This window comes from Terrapene carolina, unplaced genomic scaffold, assembly GCF_002925995.2.
Source record: "Terrapene carolina triunguis isolate 2854851 unplaced genomic scaffold, T_m_triunguis-2.0 Scaffold67, whole genome shotgun sequence".
NCBI classification, from domain to species: domain Eukaryota; kingdom Metazoa; phylum Chordata; order Testudines; family Emydidae; genus Terrapene; species Terrapene triunguis.
In genome coordinates this window covers 38,474,558-38,498,713 of record NW_020664418.1, presented here as the reverse complement: position 1 = coordinate 38,498,713, position 24,156 = coordinate 38,474,558, and the positions used below count along the sequence as shown (strand labels likewise).

General features: G+C 49.9%; 1 protein-coding gene across 1 annotated transcript in view; it reads right to left on the bottom strand.

Moving 5' to 3' along the window:
* NTRK3 (neurotrophic receptor tyrosine kinase 3) overlaps nt 1–24,156 on the bottom strand; it is a 344,511-nt gene that overhangs the window by 220,359 nt on the left and 99,996 nt on the right. Inside the window, 1 exon segment of the mRNA XM_026648558.1 lies at nt 7,067–7,135. Within this exon segment, the coding sequence (XP_026504343.1) occupies nt 7,067–7,135 (69 nt within the window).

Here is a 24,156-nt window from a genome sequence, read left to right as displayed (position 1 = left end):
CAGCTTGAGCCTCCCCAGGCCCAGGCTAAAGCCTGACCGTGACTGTCTGGTGCCCAGCCCTATTGTGGGGCTGGGAACTAGAGGACCTGGGGGGCCTTGCTCCACCTCAGGTGGAGACAAGGGCCCTAGACTGTTCTGCAGCTTCGTGCCTTGGCCAGACAAGCCTGAAGGCAACCTGAACGAGTGGCCTCCCTCCAAGCGGGAGAGAGAGGGTCCACTACACTCCCTTGGAAGCCTATTCCAGAACTTAACTACCCTTCTAGCTAGAAAGTTTTCCCTAATATCTAACCTCAATCTCCCTCGCTGCAGATTAAGCCTTCTTGTCCTTCCTTCTGTGGACATGGAGAACACATCGCCCTCCTCTTTATAACAGCCCTTAACATACTTGAAGACTGTTCTCAGGTTACCCCTGCCCCACCAGTCTTCTTTTCTCAAGACTAAACCATCCCCAGTTTTTTTAACCTTTCCTCAGAGGTCAAGTTTTCTAAACCTTCTATCGTTTTTGTTGCCATCCTCTGGACTCGCTCCAAATTGTCCACATCTTTCCTGAAGTGAGGCACCCAGAATGAGAGCATGAGAGGTGTCAATACCAGAATGACCAAGGGATGCACGGCCATCTCAGAAAACCAAGCTATCCTCCCTGCGAGGCTGCAACTTAGAAAGAGAAGGAGCTAATTTTCTCCACAGCTGCGGTCCCTTTCCTCAGCCGCCTCTGGAAGTTAATTTCACTTAGTTGCTGCCATATGCTTAACAGCTGTATCAGAGCTGCAGCAAGATCTAAAGGCTGAGTGTTCTTTCTCATGAGCTGTATTCTGCACGTTTTACTCTAGGAAAGGACAAGAAGATTTTAGTTTATATATTCAGGCTAGAGGTATTCCCAATCCACGGCCAGGTTACCGCCTCTCAAGGGGTGCACAACCATTCCGCTTCCTTAAGACACCTCATTTGAAAAAACAACCCACAGCTTTGAGAAATCACAATTGCACATGTGTAAGTGAACTGGGATCTAATCTATCAAGTGTATCTACCTTCTAAGCTAAAGGAATGAGCCAGCAAAAGGAGATGGACCCACATGTTGGTCTAGCATATTCCATCCATGGCTGGGCAGGGGAGGAGACACACAGCAGCACGGCACGCACCAAGTGAGCTTTGAAAATGGTTCTACTGGCGCAGGAAGCAGAGGGAACAGGCACAAGTGGGTCTGGCAGTTTCATTCCAGGAGAGAAGAACTGCACCCAGTCTTGGCAGCCAAGTTGGGCTCAGAGTTAACACAGCTCATTTTCAGGAAGTCCCATGTGACTACACATGAACGGCGTAGTACAGGGGAAGGGTCTAGGTGACCAAGAGAGGTGAGGGCACCTAGGAAGAAGATCTCAGAAATATGCAGCAGCAGTTGGTAAGGAGCGAGTCAGCAAAGGATGCCTAATCCCTGCCTACACTAAGTGAATCATAAAGTGTTGCAGCTAGTGTGACCAGAGAGCAAGTGTGAAAAATCGGGACGGGGGTGGGAGGCAATAGGCACCCATAGAAGACAAAGCCTCAAATATCAGGACTGTCCCTATAAAATCGGGACATCTGGTCACCCTAGTTGCAGCTGCCTGGTTCAGCCAAGCCTCCTAACCGCATCCCACAATGCAGTGCCTAGAACATTTGGAAATTACCCCAGCCACCCTGTTCCCAAAAAAACCCAATGGGCTCTGTGGGGCAGAGGCCTGAGGAGCTCCTGTATGCACTGGGATGACCATGGTTTTAGATGTGTGCTCATCTCAAAACTATTCTCTCAAGAATAACGCAGCCGCGTGGGACACACCAAACCCTCACAGCCTGTCCCTGGTTCGGCGAGCTCACTATACGATTCACCAGTTAAAACAAAAGTGCCCGCAGCAAAGTTCCTAATGGGAAACAGCAGATCTGTGCCTTGTTTCCATTGTCTGCTTTGGGTCTTATAAAATGAGGGTTGAGGTTTTGTATGCTTGCGGCTTAAAGCACTCTCCCAGGTAGAGTCTCTGACTCTGCTTTGTTGAACCTCCAAGTGAATCAGAGTGTCCAGCAAAGAAGGAAACATATCTGGCTTCATCATTTCAGAACCCCTGGTGGCAGGCAATGGAACAAGAAGGGGAGATTTAATCTACAGAGCGAGGCATGGTTTCTGGTTGCTGAATTAGTCCCCTGCACCCAGCAGGGAGGCCCCTCTTGTGTATAGCCAACTCCATTAGCGTGCCTGTCGGTGGCAATAAGTCCTCAAGCAACGGACACATGTGAAATTAACTTGTGCTCATGATATTAACAGACACCCTGCTGTGCCCCATTCAGCACCGTCACCTCTCACAACAGCACTATGGAAATGTTTTGCAGGGCAATGAGGCAGCTACAGATTGCTTTAGAAGGACTGGAGGTCTGGATGAGGGAGGAGTTGCCCATAACGCCAAGGTTTTATAAAATGAAAGATGCCACTGGATCAAGGAAGGCTTGGATCTCTCACTGCCCTGGGAAGGTCAGTTTTGGGGGCAGGTTTTTTACAAAACTCTCCTGAAAGGTCAGCCCCAAGCTCTCCCAGGGCATGACGGAGGAAGCCAACAGTGACCTCTGGATAACAAGGCCTGTAAGTCCAATGTTTATGAGCTGTTGCATGTTTTTGAAGCTTCCCTGAGCTCAGCACACTACAGGCTCACAAGAGCTGCACATCCTTTGGCTGGAGACCTGCCCGACAAGGTCAGTCTGAGCCTAGAAGAGTTACGGGTTGACTCACAGCAAGCCATCCCCAGACATGGCTTTTTCCAGGAGTGGAGGAGGTATATTTTGGTACCAAACCTCTTGTTTCTCAAGTCCCTGTGGTGTTGGCTGAAAAGGAATTGATCAGGACTTTCCTTTGTAATGCACTGTATTGTATTCATACAAAGTCATCCTGCCCCAAGAGGGATCTGCCTTATGTTTGATGCCAAGAACCAGTTGCTCGGTGCTTGCGCCAGCAGGAGTGGGGAACGTGTAGCAATCGTCAGTAGGAGATGACCTCTTGCCAGTCGCTCTGGGGGAACGGTCAGCTGGGGAGAAGGTTGGCGCTGGCCAACGACAAAGAAGCCCTAGCCTGCAAAAAACTACTCATTCCTGTAAGGAGGCTGTTGGTTCCATGTGCCTAAAGGGCAGACACAAACCCACTGAAGCTTGGAGTTCCTCAGGAAATTCCCATATGTCAGCCAGATCTTACGGGTGGCATGATCCTGGTATTACTATTTCCGTGCTCTCTCCTCTCCTGCGTTTGCTGTGAATGGCTTCATCAGACCGGACGTTCTCTATCGCTCTCCATTTCATGTCATGTCCATTGCAGTGCCTCTCCTCCCAATCCTCCCCAAGGAGCTGTTTCTCCCTGTCACCGTTTCAGGGGAACTGCACCTGTATTTCCTCCTCCATGGTCCCTTGAGGGCTTCCAGCTGCGACCGCTCCTGGGCGGAGACCTGCATCTCACTCCCCTCTGACTGGGACCTTTGAGACTGCACAGCTCCCTGATGTACACAGATGCCCGCAGCAAGCCAGTCGCCCTAAATGGCCAGCGCCTGCGCTTTGCTCTCTCCCCAAGGGCAACGAGCAGTGTGTGGCCAGCCGCTATAAGTTAACACACAGCTCCTTCTAAACAAGCACATTGATTCTGAAAGTCAAAGTATGACCAAGAAAGCACACAAAAACCCAAGAAAAGCACCTACCTGCATCCTAAAAGCTTACCGGGGTCACCCCAACTCCAACATAGGGCGCTGGCAGCTGGCAGTCCTTGAACTCCCATAGCTGGGTTTTCCCTGGGCTCACATCAATCTTTAAATCGGAACCAGAATAAAAGCTAGGCAGCAGCTACTTCGTTACACAGCTCAGGCCTTTGAGCTTCAGTCTCTGGGAACAGGCAATCGCCAGCTGATGGCCCTCTCCTCAGGGTGTAGCCCCCAAAAGCTGGGCTCTTGCAAAACCGGAGTTGTGGCAATTGCCTTAAAAACTCCCCAGGTATTCCCCAGGAAAGCCATTTAACACGTATTGTCCCAAAGAGCCAAGGCCTGTCTGGCACATTTTAGTCGAGTCATTTGAACTCTTTACACTGCCCAGGTCTCCGATCTGTCACATTCCCACCGTTCCCTTTACTGCTTGCTCCACTTCTTTCAGCTGGCCCCCTGGGGGCATCTTTACCTGCACTGACATTTCTGCCTCTTGATGCCCTGAAATGCGAACAGATCATTTCTGCCTGGTTATGTTCAAGTGACGAGCCCCTCCTACCAGCTGGGGCTGTCTACTCTGCCGGATGTCCTCTCGGTAACCACCACTCCATCTTTGGCCTTAAGCAGCAGCAGCTGCTGCCATTAGAAGGCCAGCTTGTCCCCATCTCATCTTCCTATATTCCCATCGCTCTGGAGGATAGTACACATCATGCGAACATGTGTTCTTGTGTCTTCTGTAATATTTCTCCTGCCTCCCCAAGGCCTTGCAGAGCTCATACGGCTCAACCTGACTTTCTCACGCTTGCTGTCTCTCTGCATCTATCTTCTTGTTTCATTATTTTCTTCCTTTCAAGAGAGATTTGGCTCACCTTCAAGTTCTTAGCCAACCTCACACTGCAGCTTTCTCTCTAGCTTCCACCAGTACAACACTGTCACCTTGTGTGGACTGTGTATTCCACCTCCCTCCCAAGTCTTGTAACCCATCTTGTAGCTTGACATGACATAAATGTCTTCTACTGGCTGAGCCTCTTGGGATTTTTAAATGTTATGTTTCTCCTGGACCATCCGTTCTTAACCTCTCCCCAACCTGCTGGAGATTTATTCCCCATTGCACTTATCTTGCCCTCTGAGCTTCAGGGGTCAACCCTATGTGCAATATATTTATTCCGTTCTCTCTTTCCCCCTCACTCTCTAGCATCTTCGCATTCACAATTATTCAGCCTTGTAGTTTGATTTCCACCCCTTTCAGTCTTCTCTCAACCCAGGCCACCCTCGTCCCTATCCCAGCGGAGGTGCTCAACGCACGCCTCCCGCCAACACTGGTACTCTCCCAGCCTGCTAAGAAAGATTCCCCTCTCTCTTCCAGACTTCCTGGAGCAGCATCCCTGTCCTGTCCTACTGCTGACCACCAGCCTGGCCACTGTCCAGCTGGACGGAGACTTGTTGCTGAGCAGGATCCCATCTGGAAACTTCTGTTTATCTGAACTGTATGCTGATTGTATGCTGATTCTGATTCAGCTCAAAGGAAGTCATCCCCCATAGGCATAACTCTCAATGAAGGAGTTAAACTCAATGGGTTTTTTCATCTTAGGAGCCACTTTGATAGCTTGCGGAGCACACACTTGGGAGTTAATACTTTCCCAGCACTAGAGGCCTGAAGCTTTATAAGGGATAGCACCCACCACACCGCTTCATAACGGCAGTGCCATTTTCCCCCTTCTTTGATCCCCAGCAACCTCATCCACGTTACTTCTCCCACCAGCCAAGGCTCACTACCTCCTACAAAACCACTCTGCAAGAGGCTCCAAAAGGAACTGGACTGTTTACACCACTTCCATTCTCCTCCTTCATATAGCTCACCTGATCGTCAGCCCTTCGAGTAATGGTCATGAGCTACCCTGCTGCCACAACATGAAGCAAGCTCAACCAGATCGAAATCCCTGTTGTAGGGCAAGAAAGAGGCTTCGTGGCTAATTTTTTTGCTGCCCAAATATGAAGGATCCTCAGTTTCCATCATTGTTGGTGTTGGCCTGATGTGGGGTTGTAGACATGGGATATACTTGAAGTGCAGTATAACCAAATGGGACAGAACCATTTAAAAACAAATTAATATTGAGAGTATTTACACTGATCTGCAGCATACCCCATTCTAGCCCTTGACTCCAAAGATTTTTGCAAAAGCACCCCAGTCCTGATCTGCAGCACCCCCCTGTTATCCCAGCCCTGGGCTTTCCCCCACAACTCTGCCAATGCACCTCAGTCCTGACCTGCAGCCCCCCTGCTCTTCCATTCATGGGCCTCTCTTGGCTAGCAACCACTAATCTGAATTGTGCCAGATGGTGCAATGAGAACAAATGGAAACCTAAGACTACAAGCCATTCACCTCTTTTAAACTTGAAACCTGAACCAGGACTTGGAACTCGTGTGAGCTGCAATCAGTGCAGAGATGAATTCCAAATCCAGCGTTTAACTCTGTGAGCCAGATTCCCCATCGGATGGGTATTTCTTTATTTTCTAATATCACTATTAGTATTTTTCATTTAACAATTTGACAGAAATAAAATACACTGCAGTAACAGCGGTGATAACACATTTACTCCCACTTGAGAGACTGTCATTATTCTTTCATAAGTCACTTCTAGCTTACAGCTGTATTGATCACATGTGAGGATGAATGGGATATCCCATGATCCTCTGGGATAAATCGTACATTTTTTTTTTATATCCACTGAACAACTATTTCTAAAACTCAACAAAACAGGTCACCAGGGCAGTGCTCCATTGATTTCATGTCCACTTACTCTTCAGACGCAGTGGAGCATGCTTTATCAATAATTCAGTGGGCTGCAGCCCTCAGGTGACCCAGGAGAGATACTCGCCTCTCGTCCACACAGGATCTGGCAGGTGCCTTGGTTACTCAAGAGCCAGGGAGTGACCCACCATTACAGCCAGCATTGCCTACGAAGTGCACCCCTCCACACCTGGATGACTCTTGCCGTACAACCAACCATAGCCTGCAAATGAATGAGAGTGGAGGACTCTTCCCATCTCACAGGGTCTGGCCCTTATGGAGGTCCACTTAAAATCTGGCCTTGCATTTAACCAAACAGTTATAAGCCCAGAAATGGCCTTATCATCAGCCCCAAACGTCAGTTCACAAGATGTTATGAAGTTAACAGAGAAGCAGCAGGGCTCTGGTGCTTCCGTGCCCAGGAACCCCTTCCGGAATTCACTCTGCCCTCTGGGATTTTAGATAATTATTCACACTCATATATCACCGGTTTCAAAATTAATCTTTTTTTGGGGGGGGACTTTCTGTACCCCCTCTCACCCACCACCCTCCCAGGAGATCCCTCCAGGATGGAACTTACAGTTCAGAAAGTCTCAGTGTCTGGAAGAGTTGCCATGACAGTGTGGTAAGCCGGTTATCGGAGAGGTTTCTGAAAATTAACAAGAGAAAGAATTCATGGTGAATAATTCCCTCTGCACCAGACCCTAAGGGGTTCCTCAGAGCTCATCATTTTCCTCTACAGTTTACAGCTACAGGGAGGCTATCAAGTCGTCTAAGGCCCCAACTTAAGATTTAGTAAAAATATTTTAATGACACTGAATGTGGATAGAAGACTTCCCTTCCTTTTTGTGAAAACAGTCCATATTCTGTTGCAATGTGAAAAACACAAACAGAACAATTCCCTGCAACTATACCTGAGAACCGGAAAGGGAACCAGCTACAAACAGAAAGGAAAACTGATCAGTCCAGTTACACTCTCCAAACTCAAGTGAAATACAAGAGATAAACAAACTGCATGGTAAGAAATAAATGCTAATCTTTAGAATTATTTCAACTGTGACAGTCTAAAGTGTTAACAGAAACACAGAGAAGGGAAATTTTAAAACAGGATTTGTACATTTGTTTTCCCATTAGGTTCTGCATCTTTCACACCAAAAGGAAATGCTGCTGTAGCAACTAAGAGCAACCACCTCCTAGCACTACTCCACCCTGAACTACAGAAATGTGACCTCTTCTCTCTCTGGGAACATTTTACAAACCAGTGCCCACCTCTACTGAGTCAAGTAAAAGAAGGAGAGAGACAAAAAGAGCTGGAGATGGGAGAGAGAGCAAACAGGGGTCAAAGACTAGCTCAGAGAGGACAGAGGCAGAGTATGAGAAAGAGAAAGATAGAGAGACACACACACAGAGAGAGACGGAAGGGTCACCTGTATTTTATTATTGATTCATTTTAACATGACGGGAAAAAACAAAGAACCTAAATTTCGTAAAAGGCAAAATGTTCAATGGATCCTCAACCCTCGCTCAAAAAACCCCCAAAAAACGGTTTGTAACCTTCCATAACTTGTTCTTCGAGGTGTGCTGCTTGTGTCCATTCCATGTTAGGTGTGTGCGTGTGCCCACGTGCATGGCTGCCAGAGATTTTTGCCTTAGTGGTATCCGTAGGGCCAGCTCTGGTGCCCTCTGGAGCCCCGCGCTCGTGTGCCAGTATATGAGGCGCTGCTGGCCCTGTGGCCTCTCAGTTCCTTCTTGCCGTCAACTCCGACTCATGGAATGGACATGAGCAACACATCTCGAAGAACAGCAGTTACGGAAGGTTAGCAACCGTTTTTTCTCCTTTCAGTGCTTGCTCATGGTGATTCCATGTTAGGTGACTCCCAAGCAGTATCCCTGGAGGTGGGCTCAGAGTTCACGGATGGTGCTGTTTGCAACACTGCTCTGTTGAAGCTGGAGTCGTCCCGAGCCTGCTGGGTGATGGCGTAATGGGACACAAAGGTATGGACTGAAGACCAGGTAGTGGCTCTGCAGAGGTCTTGAATCGGTACCTATCTTTAATGTGCGTCTCTCCCAAACACTTCCAACAGCTTGCATGGCGGTCGCTGACAGGCATAGGCTTATGGCAAGCAGAATATGGTTTGAAGCCCGGGGACCGGAGCAAGCCCCGTCCTTGGGACGACGTCCCTAAGGGAACCACTAACTAACTGTAACTTACTAACTATTAAATACTAACTCTATGAACAACTATATACAAGAAACTATGAAGGAGAACCACTATAAGCACTTGCAGTCACAAGAGGAAAGGCGTTCCAGCAACCGCCCCAGGCAGTAAGAAGGAACTGATAGGGCGCAGGGCCGGCGGCGCGTCATATACCAGCACATGAGCATGGGGCTCCAGAGCTGGCCCTGTGGATATCAGTAAGGCAAAAATCTCCGGCAGCTGTGCACGTGGGCGCGCACTTACCTAACATGGAATTGACATGAGCAAGCACTCGAAGAAAAATTAGGCCTCACAGCTTTGCACATCAAAGCTACACACCTGGCAGCTCAGTCTACACACACACACACACACACACACACACACACACACAAATTCAGCTCGCACCTGCCCGCTGAAGTTTTTGCACCTGCAACAACTTGAGCATGAAAAACCACAGCTGCAGAAACTAGGGGCAAAAGCTCCAAACCATTAATCATCAGCGTGAGTGATCATAAAGCCTTCTCCTAATTACAGTCTAATTAACTCTGCCTTCTCTTCTTCCCAACCAAACTCCCATTTTACAGCAAGAACCAAGAGGTAGGGGTGGATCACAGGCGAATCCCGAGTTTAGACTTCAATTGGAAGTTCAGCAATAAACTTCAGTACCCCCTGAAGTCATTATCTGGCTTTTTAAGTCACAGTGAAGGCTGAGATCTGGGGTCCCACACCCTGAGTGCAGAGACAGCAATATCTGCCCAGGAGAATCTTTGGTTTGGGAGCCCATTCCTGTAGAGCTGCTAGTGGGGGAGAGCCGGCTGCATGGGGAGGAACGGGAAGCCATCTCCATCGCTGCATGCCAGCAACGAATGTACAGTGAACAGGATTTGCAGAGTAGAGTTGCTTCAGGACTGTCTTTCCCCCGTCTCAGCAGTGGGGTTCTGCACACTTATTAATCACCAATAGCACCCCTTCCCTTGATCTCCCTCCCTCCCATTAAAGCACTGACCCCTTTCTGTCTCTCATGCCACTCAACCCCTTCCTCATCCTCTAATTTCCCTCCCCTTTGCCGGCCCATCTGAATCATCATTGCTCTGGTCACCTATGCCTGGGCAGGCATGGCAATTTATCAGCTATGACAACGGTTCCTTGGCTGCAGAGATCATTCATGCTGTGATCTTATTCACGGAGAATGGCGATGAAGAGCAAGAGACATGAACAAGAGACCCAGAGCCTCATTAAATCTGCAGCCAGCTAAAGAGGAAATATGGGGCAAGAGGAGGTGGTGGCACGAAGGCAGCTCCAGGCAGCCAAGTTTGCTATAGACCAAGCACGAGGATCCCCATCAGTCTCAGGGAAATGGGATAAGCACAAGGCAGCATTGAGAGCGGACACGGAGAGGCACTGACTTCGGCTCTACGTGGGTTTGATATAGGAGGGAGTCTGAAGGGTTTGGGCTATTAGATTCACTTGGCTCTTACGCTCAGAATAAGAAAGCAATATACAGTGAAGCCAGGTGTTTAGTGCTAGGGGCGATAAATGGGATGGGTCCTACAAATCCAAACTGATCTTTTTTGGATACAGGAGTCTCTGAAGGAGTTTTACCTTTCCAGCTTGGAAGAACTCCTCACAATCTTCCTCACAAAGCCCCTGGAAACCTGCCGGCTCTGGGTCTCTGCCCAGCCAGCCCACTTGAGACACCCTGGCCTCTGCAACACAACCTGCCTGAAGGATGCTGCAATAACAAGCCAGTGTGCCATCCAGCCTCCAGGAGAGAGTCAACGGCACAGGCCGAGGGATGTGCTGGCCGCCGCTTCCCATAGCCCCCATTGGTCTGGAACGGCGAACCGCCGCCAGTGGGAGCTGCGATCGGCCAAACTTGCGGACGCTGCAGGTAAACAAACTGTCCCGGCCTGTCAGCGGATTTCCCTGATGGGCCGCGTGCCAAAGGTTGCCATCCCTGGTCTAGGCTTTGCTTTATGAGACACGTAGCACACAAGCCATAGCCCGGGGGTTGGAGGGCAAATGTCACTTTAAGTCACCTCTCTGCCTTTCAGATTCTAGGCGGCATAGGTTAGAACAGCCCCAGGGGTTGCCCTAACTTAGGACAACCTCTCCTGAAGAGGTCAGATCTGGAATTCTGCAGTTGAAGCCCAGACACATCTGTGCTGCTTACAAGGCAAACACTCCCAAATACGCGTCGTTCACTTTGGTTAGGGGATAAACCCCATCACGTGCCCTGGTGTCATACAGCTGTGTGGTAGTAGCCACATGACACTGCTGCATCCATAAGCCGTGGCTTCATGTCACGCTACATCATACCGCGCATAAACCACTGCAAACTGCAAGAATCTCACTGAGGCAGCAAAGATCCCTCAATTCCCAATGCTGTGGAAACACTGGGTTTGTCTAAAAGGAGATTTAGCGTGTGGCAAGCTGGGATGTAAATCCACAACGCACTAGCCTGCTGCATGCTAACAGGCCGTGTGGACCTTGCTACTGCGTGCTAAGAGTTCCATAGTGAGCTTAGACCTACTACGGTTTCACTCATCAATGGATCAAAACACACTACGGAATTCAGGGCGCGGCAGCAAGGTCCACACAGCCAGTTAGTGCGCGGCAGGCTAGTGCGCTGGAGGTTTACACCTCAGCATGCCACGCACTAAGTCTCCATTTAGACAAGCCCATGGCTCCCACTTCCATCCGCAGGAAAGTCTTGGGAAATGGACACAACCTGCAAGCATGCCCCAGAGAATCGGACTGCAGTGCCCCTCAGAGAAGAGTCAACCCTTTGGGAGTCTGGCACCGCCAGATGAGGAGAGGGTAGGAAAATCCCGTTGCTACAGAAAGATTAGCCGGTAAATGTTCTACAGTTCCCCCCACCAGAGAGAGAAGAGGGGAGGGTGGAAAGGGCGATGGGTGAGAAATAGAGAGAGATGTAGAAGAACGGCAGACAAAGCTGCAGAGGAGGGAGCACATCTTACTGGAAGTGTCCTTTCACAAAGGTCATGTTTAGCTACATTAGGCAGAAATGTCAAGAGAAAATTGGATTCTGAAAGAGGAAAGAAAAAACAACAGGCTTTCCACGCAAATAAGGAATCAAAAATAGCACGATCATGTTATTACAATTTGGGGCAGGGAGAGATGGAGAGGGGACACGGCCTCACTAACGCGAGGCGCTTTGCTAGGCGGATGTGCTCGGCTTTTAGCCTCACTCCTTCGCCGCGCCCCTCCCGGAGAACCCAGTGAAGAGGGAACGCACTGTCATTGGCTCACATCTGGCAGGAAACGCTCCTTTGGAAGAGCAGTGACACTGTCTGACCCAATAGGCAACATCTGCAGGCGACGGCGGGCAGGGACACCTATTCACAACTTTTATCTGGGAAGTTCAACAGAGATTCACGCCACGGGGAAGGCGTTGGTCAACAGAGGCAGATACACACACTCTGAAGTGGGGTGAGTTATGTAAGGTTCCTGATCTTAGGAGGTTTATTTTTTTTAAAAACAAAACACTATATTTAAAAAAATAATTAGGTTGGAAAATCATGTGACGCTTTGTGGTTCACCCAGACCAGTAAGGGGTTGTTTCACCGCCCACCCTGCAAGCCTGGTGCTTCTGTGCTGGGCAGCTTTGGCTCATAGCCCTGGCAACAGCGGTACAATGGTTCACCCTCGCTTCCACCAGCCTGGTTCCTCCTTTCGGGGTGACACCACCAGCCCCAAGTCTACCCAAAACCATCTCCCCTGCAGAGCGCAGTCCCTCTGACTGTAGCCCTCACCAAACCTTATCGAGTTTGCTGCTCCTCTGGTGAGACAGTATGCAGCACCAGCCTGTTCGCTTGGCTGATGATTTTACTCTTCCATTTGAAACAATGCACTGAGGTGGTGGTGTCATAAAACAAGATTAAGTTTATGAACAAAGCACAGACATTCAAGTGATACCATATTGGCGGAACTGAGACAGAAATGGCTACCAACAAACAACAGTAAAAATATGCTTCTAAAACTAAAACCTAACTTAAACTAGAGCCTCTTGTTCAAAGTGATTTGATCACCACCGTTGTTCTTCCAGCATGAATGGCCAATTCTTAGCCAGGATCCAATACAGAGCTTAAAGCCCTTGGCTTCTTTGTCTCTTCAGGTGAAGGATGCCAAAACGGCTTTTTCTCTCTGCTTATATCCTCAAAGTTTTATCTTTATTTTCAAAGTCAGGAAGCCCTCCTGGGGGCTCAGCTTGCTGGGTCCACCAAGGAGCTGACACTTGTCATTTTTGCTGTCTCCTCCCCCCACTGAGATAGTTAAGTGGCTATCTCCCCAATTCACTAGTAGTTTGATGGCTTTGTTTACCTTTTATGTAAGCGTCCTTTCATTGCCTCTCTTTGTTCAATTTACATTGGAGGCAAAGTCAAGCAGGTGGGACCACGTTCCTTTGTCTAGGGTAGGTTGACTTAAACCCTACCTGCCAAAAACACTTGAGAATACATTTCCATCACAAAATGTTTCTCGTATCACCCATACAGACACCACACAATAAAACAAGTGACCCGCGTTTTATCAGTTCACAGATGATACCTTACACCACACCTGTTAGATACAGATTATGACACCGTGAGTTGGAGTACACAGGTCAGGCCAGCTCAGGCTCACTGCTAGCTACTAAAGTGCCCGTTGCCCTCTGGCACTGGGGTGCTCTCACGGCCACTGTTAAGCACTCAAAAAATAAGAAATGCCAGAATTAGAGTTGCCTGTGTAATCTTTATTTGGCCTCCTTGAGTGCATGCATTATGATACAGTCTTTAGTTACATGATCACATACTATTTTACCCACAAGACCCTGGCCTAGCCACAAGCAACCTTAACTCTGACAATTTGAACATTTGACTTTGCAGCCTTATTTGGTTTGGGTTGGGTTTTTTTGGGACAGGAAGGTTGTATGTAATTTCCTAGGGTTTGGGTAATTTTTTAAAGCCAAACAAAAAAACTGAAATTACATTATGTGGCACCATATAAACACCTATACAGGTCATCGGCAGAGTTGGACGTTTTAGAGCCACAGCACAGACCTCTGTCGCTTGAGGTAACAGAGTAACCGACAGCAATAGTAGGTTGTCATCCTTTGTGAGGAGCAGCACTAGAGGAGACTGGGTCACTTTGCCAGTGTGTTTCCATAGATAGCTGCTGACAGCAGAGGAATGGTGAGACTCTGGAATCTTGGATTCCAGGTTCTGGAGGCAAGTGTGCTCCAGAGTACTACTGTACCTGCTAAAATCTAACAACTCTTTACTGAGCGTGTGCACACTGCAATTTTACAAAGGCTTATAATTGGGCCAAATGTGGGCAGATTTTCACAGGGAAAGCAAAAGGCACATCTCTGACACAAAGGCCACCGGCCTGCCAAATTTCAAATCCCTACTCCAAAGCACGGGGCACTGGAGCTTTGCAAAGAAAAGAGAATTCTTTGTCACGGATAAAACAATGTATTTTCCCTCGCTTCGTTCTTGGGAGCAGCTGAACTGTTTTAGCTGAAATGTTCCAAAAAATATTTAGCATAAGGCAGACAGCCTGCATGAAAAAGTTCCGGCTCAAATGGATAAAATTTAGCAAAGTTATAAGCAAGTGAAAATAGGATCTTATCATGGGACACGTCAGGCAATCTTAATAATAGCCTATGTTACCAGCCCTTTCCACCTCAGGTTGTCTAAACCTCACTCCTGCCAGCCTCCCGCATCCCACAGGACCCTCCAAGGACCCACTTTCCATGGGAAATCCTTCAAAACACTCTCCTCCCCTTTCACAAATAACATTCTTTCCCTGTATCCTTCTGGTCCAAGGGGGCTCTAAAGGAGGGGAGGCCCATAACGACCAAGTACCCCACATTTCTAGACTACAGGTCAAAAGAGCACTTGAATGGCTGAACACCAACGAGACAGATTTAAGACCCTTTAGTGACCTCTGATGGAAAGGTCACAGTTCAACAATACTCCACTGTCCCAGCATCATGTCAGGGGGAGCAGTGTTCCTGGAGCGGCTGTCTTTGAGATGAGACATAACATTCCTGACCACTGGTGCTTATAAATCTCATGCATTTTTTGTAAGAGTTAGGGCAGGGGTCAGCAATGTTTGGCACGCGGCTCGCCAGGGTAAGCACCCTGGCGGGCCGGGCCAGTTTATTTACCTGCTGACGCGGCAGGTTCGGCCAATCGCGGCCCCCACTGCCCGCGGTTCGCCGTCCCGGGCCAATGGGGACGTCGGGAAGCTGCAGCCAGCACATCCCTCACCCGCGCCACTTCCCGCCGCCCCCATTGGCCCGGGACAGCGAACCGCGGCCAGTGGGGGCCGCGATCGGCCGAACCTGCCGCGTCAGCAGATAAATAAACTGGTCCGGCCTGCCAGGATGATTTCCCTGGCGAGCCGCGTGCCAAAGGTTGCCGACCCCTGAGTTAGGGTATTCCCGCCCGGGTTATTACATTCTGCCTCCTCTCCCTCTTGGAATTTCAACTGTGTGGGATTCGTCACCTCATCTCTCCTAAAGCGTTGATGTGCATTATTAGGCAGCATCTGTACCCCTACTCAGAGGTGGCTGCATTTCAGTGGTAGCTGAAGTGGTTTGCATATGGCTAGAGTGCTGTGGTAACCTTGGTGAAGAAAGGCAGAAGAGAAATGTAAGGCGATCAGAGTCATCTTAGCCCAGCAGATGAAGGGGGCCACTGAGATGCATCTGCCGAACGGCTCGTCACTCCCATTCTTGGGGAGGTGGTGGTTTCTTTGTTTGTTTGTTTGTAGTGGAGGATTAAAGAGGAGTTTAGCTCCCAAAATCCAGAACAATTGGACTTTAGTCGAAAAGGAAATGGCATGTTTGCTTTTCCCTCAATTAAGCAGCAGCAAAAAGGGCTCCACTATTAAAAGCCATTTTTATTCAGCTAAATTGAGCCAGATGCCTGATTAATGACACTAACAAACAAGAGCCTCTGTAATTAAAACTGCAAACTATATTATTGTGATTCAGTCCAACTGGTGGCAGAAAGACGCTGCTGTTGGGGACGGACCCGCCTGCCCTCCTTCTCCCACTGAGCTCCCCCTTCCACGGTTGCCCTTTATTTCAAACCTGACACATTTCTTTACGCATGGAAGATGTTTTTAAACACATTTTAATAACACGCTGCCAGCTCCGAAAATCCTGATCCAGAGGATTAGCGGCATGGAGCTGCTGAGAGGGCGCGCATGAGTGCTTGGCATAAATTAGAAGTGAAACGCACATCCCCAATGTATTCCCCAGTCCCAGGTTGTCAGGGGCACAGTGCGTGGCTTCTTTGATATTCAATCTGCTCTGCAACACAGGCCCAGTCAGCCTTGCCCATTAAGGCACTGTACCCCAATATAGCACGTAGGCTGCTGCCCCCACTGACTCCCCACCCTCTCATCTAAAGGCCAAGGATGGCAGGGGGCAAGCACACGGCAGGAGAAAGTCATGACAGCACACTCAGGGTTGAAGTAAAAACTGCTGTTGTCATTGGGTAGGGAAACCAACCTACTGTGGCTCTCTCCAGGCCATTTGCTAGCCAGCAGCTGTCCTAGTTTTGGGAAGGGAATAAGGAGGGAGGAAATGGGAGAAGAGAAGAAAGGGGCCACCAACTCCACAAGAAGAAAAACCAACCAGAGGGAGCCTGGGAAATTCTCCCTGACATTCCTACATAACTAGCCCCTACGTCAGTCCCGCTCAGGCCCCTGCACAAACACAGCTGGGCACAACCCAGGGTAACAATACAGACTGAGAGCCCAGCAAGCGTGGACTTGTCATGGTTTCATTTCTCAAGACAATTCAACCTCTCAGCATTCCTGGTGGCAGCTAGTTTAACCCACTGAAGCCGGCAGCAAACGCCATGGGTTCACACGCGTCTCGTGTCGGCTCTCTGGAGCAGCCAGGTGCCACAGGTGCTTCAGGTTTGAGATGAAGATGTAAGTTAAAGTAAGGACGGACACGCAGCCCACTGGTCCGCCTCTGCCCACCTCTCTTCATGCCAAAGTTTGACTTTACTGCATATGTCCTCATAGGAAAGTCCTCCTCCCTTACACCTCACTCCTCAGGGCTCCTTGCCATTCACCAGGAATCCCTCCCCCGCATCCAGGCTTCTGTGGACCCGCTGTCTTCACCAGGGTATTTGGGCTTTGCCCCATGGCTGCAATAAAGCCCTGGAATGAAGACTTCTTGATTATCTTGGCTCCCTTGCGTTGATCAGCAAGTGTGAACTGGACACTGAAGCTGACAGGAAGGAGAGGCCTGATCAGCTGTTCTGGCATTGCCCTGTCTCCATGTGCCACACACTTGACACAGAAACAGAGTGCCAAGGGGAGAGAGACATTGGGGACCGGCGAAAAATGCGTGCCACCAAAAAAGTACCACAAAGTGGCTGGAGGGGAAAATGGACTGGCCCACTATTCTTTTAGGCCAACTCCTCACCATCTGATCTATTTTCTACCGTGTGCCAAAATGGCCGAAGTGAAAAACATTCCACCTCAGAGTAATCTGGCTTGATGACACAGGAACTGCCCTTTCAGAACAGAGCAAGAGGTCATCCCCCAGGTGGACGACCCACCTAGTCCAGCAGAAACCCCTTGAACAAGCCTCACTCTCCAGCACTGGAGAATAACTCTTCGGCTTGTTCATCTCTGTCAGAGAGATGCAATGACCTCTAAAAACAGTGTTGTGCTCCTGATCTCCCCCCTCCCCCTCAGTCTCCTTTCTCCTCCTCCACCCTATTTCCTGTTTAGTAAGCAGCTTTGCTCATTAAGGGAAAACGTACTGTCCTCCTTTAATGAACGTGCTAAAATTACCCTAGCAAGTCCCAGCAGCAGCCACGGCGGCGGCACAGGCCCTCACCACGAATCGGGCGCTGCCGATATTAGACTAAATTGAAATCTCAGATAGCTCAGCACAAACCCCCAATAGGCCACAGCTGAGGCAGAGCCTGCCAAAGCACCCGGCAATGCCAAACGCACGCAAGCCTCTCGCTCCCTCGCTCACACGCAGGCAAAGTGGATGAGTTAGCAGAACAGGGCTCAGCGTTAAATTGACGAGGCCAGTGTTAGCCGCTGGCTATTCCTTCTGCCGCGCTCTCTGCCTGGACTCTTCCAGGTGTCACCACAAACGTATCAGCGCTACGAAAAAGCAAAAAGATGTTTCATTCCAGCCAGGAAAGCCCCAGTTCCTTGCCCTAGCGTCTCCCCAAATGCTGCAATGGATGAAGGGGGTGAGAGCCTTGTCCTCTTTGTGAGATTGCCCAATGCTGCCTCAGAACATGGGGCATCTCAAACAGCATCACTTCATGATTCTAATACATTGTCTCCCAGAGCCACAGCCAGCAGTCACGACAACCCCAGAAACACCAGCATGGATGCCAAGATTTGGTCCTGCGGGGGAGAAGCAAAAGATTTTCACCACCAGCCTGGTGGAGCCATTGCCCACCGTGACGCATCACAGCGCATCCCCCTTTCAAACACCAGCCCTTGCATCCCCTGGGATGCACCTAGCCAGCCCAGGCCCGTTCGTAGGCAGGAGACCAGAGATAGCACTCCAGCCACCCTCGCTTTGCGTTCGCTGGCAGCCGGCATTCTCCACAGCCCCCAGCTGCTCCTGCAGCAGAATCTGAGGGGGAAGAGGGGTGGGTGGAGAGGTTTTATATTTTTTTTCAGCGACAGCATTAAAACCAAACCACAATCACGATGCAAGGGAGAGAGACACCGGGGGAGGAGCGAGGGCGTTTCCCCTGCCAATGCTGCACAGGGTGAAATTGCCAGCAACGTGCACACACACTTATGGCACCCTGGAGCTAGGCACTAGCAGCTCATCTGCCACACGCCTTTCCTCCCACCACAAATGATAACAACAACGTGCATACTGCTAGCACTTTCCTCCCAATGGATCCCAACGCACTTCAGAGTCCACAGAGCCTTCACACGCCGTCCCTTATCCACCACCCCCTTTCTTCCAAGGGGTCTCTCAGCTGCACCCAGCTTTACTCAGAGATGGGACCACCCCCAAAGGTTCAGTGGTACTCTGGGCTTTGCTTCAGCATGTGACAGAGATGGGGACCGGTCACAAAGGTTGGCTCCAAACTTTCCCATGGTCTGGGGTGGTTTAGAGGCCAGGGTTTGGCTCAGGCTCTCTGTTACGCACATCGCCCTTTGCCTGGGGGCTGTTTACAATGTTCTCCTCCAAGGACAGCCAGATTCAGAGGATTCAAGCCAATACTAAAAAGCTGGCTCGGCCCCGCAATGGCATTTCCTGAGCCTGCCAGCTCCCCCGCAGGGTGAAGGCCAACAGCGCTCGGAAGCACTTTAGTTCTCAGTGCAACTAGCCAGCCTGCAGTGAGAGGCGCCTTCCCCTCCACTTCCACCCTACCACGGAGAGAGATCCTCCCCCAAGTGCTCTTCACTACCCCGCCCCTCAGCCCACACCGGGGTAATTGGACACCCATCAGACCAGGAATATAACTGTACGATGGGCTTTTTCCTGCTGCAGTAGGAATACTACAGAAGCAGTATTCATGCCGACTGAGGCCAGGAGGTGCCAGCTGACAACTCCAGCAAGAGGCCGGGCTTATTGTGCTTGTTTGCCTCAACCTGCTTGTTTCCCCCCGCAGACAGCGAACGGCGAAGACCCATCCCCTGCATCCCCAGCCCCAGATTTCCAGCAGGCCTGGGGTGAGGCAGACCATTCCACAACAGAAGAGAGATCCCAGCCATCCTGAGAATACAGGGGAAGCTACAGAGAGCGCCTGGGAAGGGAATCATGAAAGGGCCCCTCCCTCCGACTCCACAAAGCACACAGAGAAGCCAGAACCCACAGCACAGCCACAATAATATTCAACAAGGACCCAAAATACTTAACTACAGCTTCCAGGCACTGTGTATAGAAACAGCGAGAGCCAATGGATTAGTAAATCACCTTTATGGAGGCACTAGAGGGGAGCCCTGCTGCACAGATAGAGCGGGAGGAGGGGCTGGGGCGTTTTACACAATCAACCCACAACTGCAGTCGTAGTAGAACTATGGTGAGCAACATCGAGCAGGAAGCCACTCAGGCAGGCTTGCTTGGCCCAGTCGCTGAGCTGCCTTTTTCTGTCCTCAGAGTCATGTTCCAAGTCCCCCTGGTTTGCTACATGCACATAAGGCTGGAGGGTGAAAACCAAAACTGCCAGCAGACCCCCGAGCAACCTTCACGGTACCAAACGGCTGTGCTCACGTGGCCAGGCTGGGAGGGGGCAGCTCTGCAGGTTCTCTGGACTTTGAAGAAAGCGGTGGGCGGGAAGCGGGGGAAATCAGCAGTAACAAAACAACCCAACACGAGGTAGACAAAGCACTTGGCAGGCACTGCTAAATAGTTTCCAATTAATTAACTGATTACATGATAGAACAGAAGGGGATTCGAGTGAGTGCTGTTGACCTTTAAGAATAATTAATATCATCAGGATCACAAAACTTGTCCAAGAATAATTAGGCACATTTTAATATTACATCCAAATCCAAGGGGGTGGTTCTGGTTAATTTAGAGGCACAGCTCCCAGCACCTCTCGTCCCTGCTCCACTTTCCTGCAGTCCACACAACCCATTCCTACCCCAGCTATCTTTCCCTTTCTCCCCTATCCCTCTGCCCTCATACACATTCTTCCCATCCACTTCCTTTCCCCCTTCTCCTCCTACTCATTCCTCCTGGCTGATGATTTCTTCTTGCTCCACCCTATTCCACCATTATCCCTTTCCAGCCTGGTCCCCATTCCTCACTAGCCAGAAACCCCCAAACTTCTCTTTGTTCAACATCTCATCCCTTTCCACCTCCCCCATTTCCTGCTCCCCGCTCTCTGCTTTCCCCCCACCCCCATCCCACATCTTTGTGTCTATCAATGCTTCCCTTTCCTCCCTGTCCCCCTGAATGTTGATTCAAAGTCAGAGCAGTGGCTGGGTCTTTGCCTCAAATTTCTCCAGCAACAGCCAGCCCATGCCCTGCCTTGCCAACAACATGAGTCCTCTCCCTCCCACCAGGCTCAAATCTCACTAAACACTTATTTCTCACTCCAGCTTCCCCTGCTCACCTGCCCTGCCCAGCCAGGTACCTGGCTCTAGTGGGAGCAGATAGGGAGCCGTTCCACCAGGAGAGAATAGAGGTCAAATGAATTTGCTCCTGTGTGAGCAGCTGAACCCTTTGTTGAGAAGATCTAAAAATGAGCCACAGCCCTGGGATAAAACAGCAAAAACAAAACAAAAAAATCTGCTGCTGTTGATTGTTAAAACTTGCATGGCTTGATACTTTACTAAATTATAGATAAAAGGAAAATGGTCTTCATGGGCTGATGAAGCCAGGCTGCTGCCAAGAAATCTGTGTTTATACCAGCTAATAAAAAGGAAAGACTGCCATTACCTCACGGCACTTGCACCCCAGCATCAGAGCGGAGGGAAACTGAGACACCTGCTTCCAGTGCAACCTCCAGTGGCAAAGGGAGTACTGGGGACATCACAGATAGACACAGCAGAAGACATGTGGCCGAGAAGGCTGGACAGCCTATACCAGTGGGTAGACAGGGTATGTTGGATGAGAGGTGAGGATCTGTGTTGAAGTAGTTTATATCTGTTGGGGATTGGTGTAGACTGGGCGGGGGAGGAGAGGAGAGCCTTGTATCTCCAGGAGGGGGGAGTGTTTGTGTGTCTGTGCAGGCATCTGGGGGAAGGTGGTGTGTAGCTGGGGCAATGGGCCGCTGGAGGGAAGCAAGCCTGGATCTCAGGAGAGGCTAAGGTTTTCATCCTGGAGGGAAAGGAGGAAGGCAAGTAGCAAAGGGTCCCCTGCAGCAGCAAATGGATACGAAAGCAGCAATCCAACAGGCAAGAGAAATGCTCAGCTGACAAGACAAATACAACATCAAGGAGGAAGCTGCCCCACCCCAAACTGCCGATTCTCATTGGGACCCCCACAGCGTTTGTGGGGCAACAAGACACCAGACATCAAGGCGACTACAGCCCAAGCCAGTGGTTAGCAGCATTCATGCAGGGTAGGATGGCAGCAAACAAGCCCAGGTAGAATGGGAGAGAGCCTTTGGGGAGCTGCAGCTTTAAAGCCACCCCTGTCTTGCATTCACCCTTTTTCCTATTCCATTCAGATTCTTGGGACACGTCCAGCACCGCGGTATCTGACTCCTGAGAGGCCGTCCTGTCTGCAGAGCCTGTTGCTGCTGCACGGGGATGACTGGGAGGGGTGGACGGAGGGCTGGGTGATACGTTTATTTTGCTGGAACTTTGGGCACGTGGGTAGCCTGTTGGGAATGCCGGAGTACCCGTACTGGGAGACAGTTCCATTTAGGCTGACAGGTGGAATTGGCACTGGGAGATCAGTTCAGGTTAGAGAGAATTATTTGCTTCTTTTTAATACAGACACAACTTTGGAGAGATCTAGCCCATGTGGGGGGGAGGAGGGAGATAACACAGGGGTCGGCGGAGAATAATTCAGACAGGCTGGTAGCACCATAGACGGGTCCAAAAGAAAGCTATTCTCCCCTCCCTCTCATTCACCCGCACCTGTTACTCTGGAGCCATGGGGAGCTCTTCCTCCTGCCCCCAAAAATCCGGCTGCTAGAAACAGACAAGAAAAACAGACACCTGCAAGACAGATGCGAGCAGCTGCAAGTTCACCACTGGGGCTCTGTTTGCAAAATACGGATCATGTGCCAGCAGTGGGAGCACTGGGAAGAGGGAGCGAGGAGAGGAAAAAAGGCAGGTGAATATGGAGGGGACCAGTTCGGAAAGCCTGGCATGGCCCTTACTGCTCTCCTCTTTTCTGATGGGAGGCCGAGGGGCTCTGCTCCATGCTCTGGCCTTGGTGCTGAATGGCACTGGCCCTATCGCAGGTGCAAGGAGAGGTGACATGCTGCAGCTAAGGGACTCAGGCACCAGCCTCCCAGAGCAATGGATCAGAAGTAAACATGCACCTCACTGGGTGTAAGTGTATTCAGAGTGCAAGGTACCTGGAATAACCATATACCAGTGCACTGGGGATCCAGTGTAAACACACACACACACACGTACATCACCGTTTGTTCGCATTCCTGACTGAGAGGGGCTCTAGTGGAAACACACACTTCCATGGGATCAGGTCTGCCACCACAACTTATCCCACATTACTGCTGACACTCACTGCATACATAACCGGAAAGACAATGAAAGGCAATTCCAGCCAGGGCTCCTCGTGACGCCATAACCCCACAGTGAGCTCACACAGATGGGCTAATAAAGTATGTCACACTGACTCCCATGTCCTGCATAATCCACCACTCGGCTTTTAACATATATAAATAGGGAGTGGGAGGGGTTGGTGGAAAAAAACTAGAATTTTATAACAACATTTTACAATTCCAATAAAACGTGCCAGTGAGTAAGTTATGGCGTATTAAATTCTGGCACAGTCACATGTAAGGTCTGAATTAATGCCCCATCATTCACACCCTGTCATGCCTTATTGCTTAAACAACACACTCTTTGAATGTGTCTCTTTCTCAGAAGCTCTGTTTACTGTCTCTACACCCCTATCCACCCCACCGTCATGTTGTTAGCAAGGCGGCATCCTTGTAAAACCCAGACGAGATCACTTGAGAAGTCCCTCGATATTTTATTATGCTCCTACAGTGATGGATCTTCCCTCCCACCCACTTTTAAGGTGTCTTCCAAGTCCCGCTTGGAAGCCCATCCTCTTCATTTTATGCCCCCAGGGCACCTCCCACTGGGACGCTGGATATGGCTCCCCACCACAGCCGCTTAACATACCCTACTGTGTTTTCTGCAGTCAAGCAAGGTGCTTCTGACTTCAATGGGCTACCAGAGGCTGCCTCTGAAATGCTATTTCCCACTTGCCACAGGGGTGTGGAAGTGAATTCTGGCCCCTATCGCCCATGGACCTCCATACCAAGCCCTGCGGGAATCAGGTCTTTCCACATTTGTTTGCTCTCTCTTGGGAGAGGAGGAGAGATCTGACTGGATTTAACTACTGTATATACTCGTTCATAAGCCGAATATTTTTGGTAAAAAAGTGACGCATCAAAGAGCGGGGGTTGGCTTATGAACGGGTCTACACCAAAATTTGATGATTTTAAACTCTATGGAATCATCGAATTGAATATCTAATACATTGTCGTTTTGTTTACCTGGAGCATCTGCACGCATGGAGCCCCTCAGCTCTCTGTGGCCGCGGTTCACCGTTCCCAGCCAATGGGAGCTGCGGGAAGTGCCACTTCCCGCAGCTCCCATTGGCTGGGAACGGCGAACTGGGGCCAAAGGGAGTTGAGGGGCTCCATGCCTGCAGACGCTCCAAGTAAACAAAACGTCCTGACCCACCAGCGGCTTACCCTGATGGACCGGGAGCCAAAGTTTTCCAACTCCTGAAATATAGGTTCGGCTTATGAAAGAATCATACAGTTTTTGCTATTTTTACCTATTTT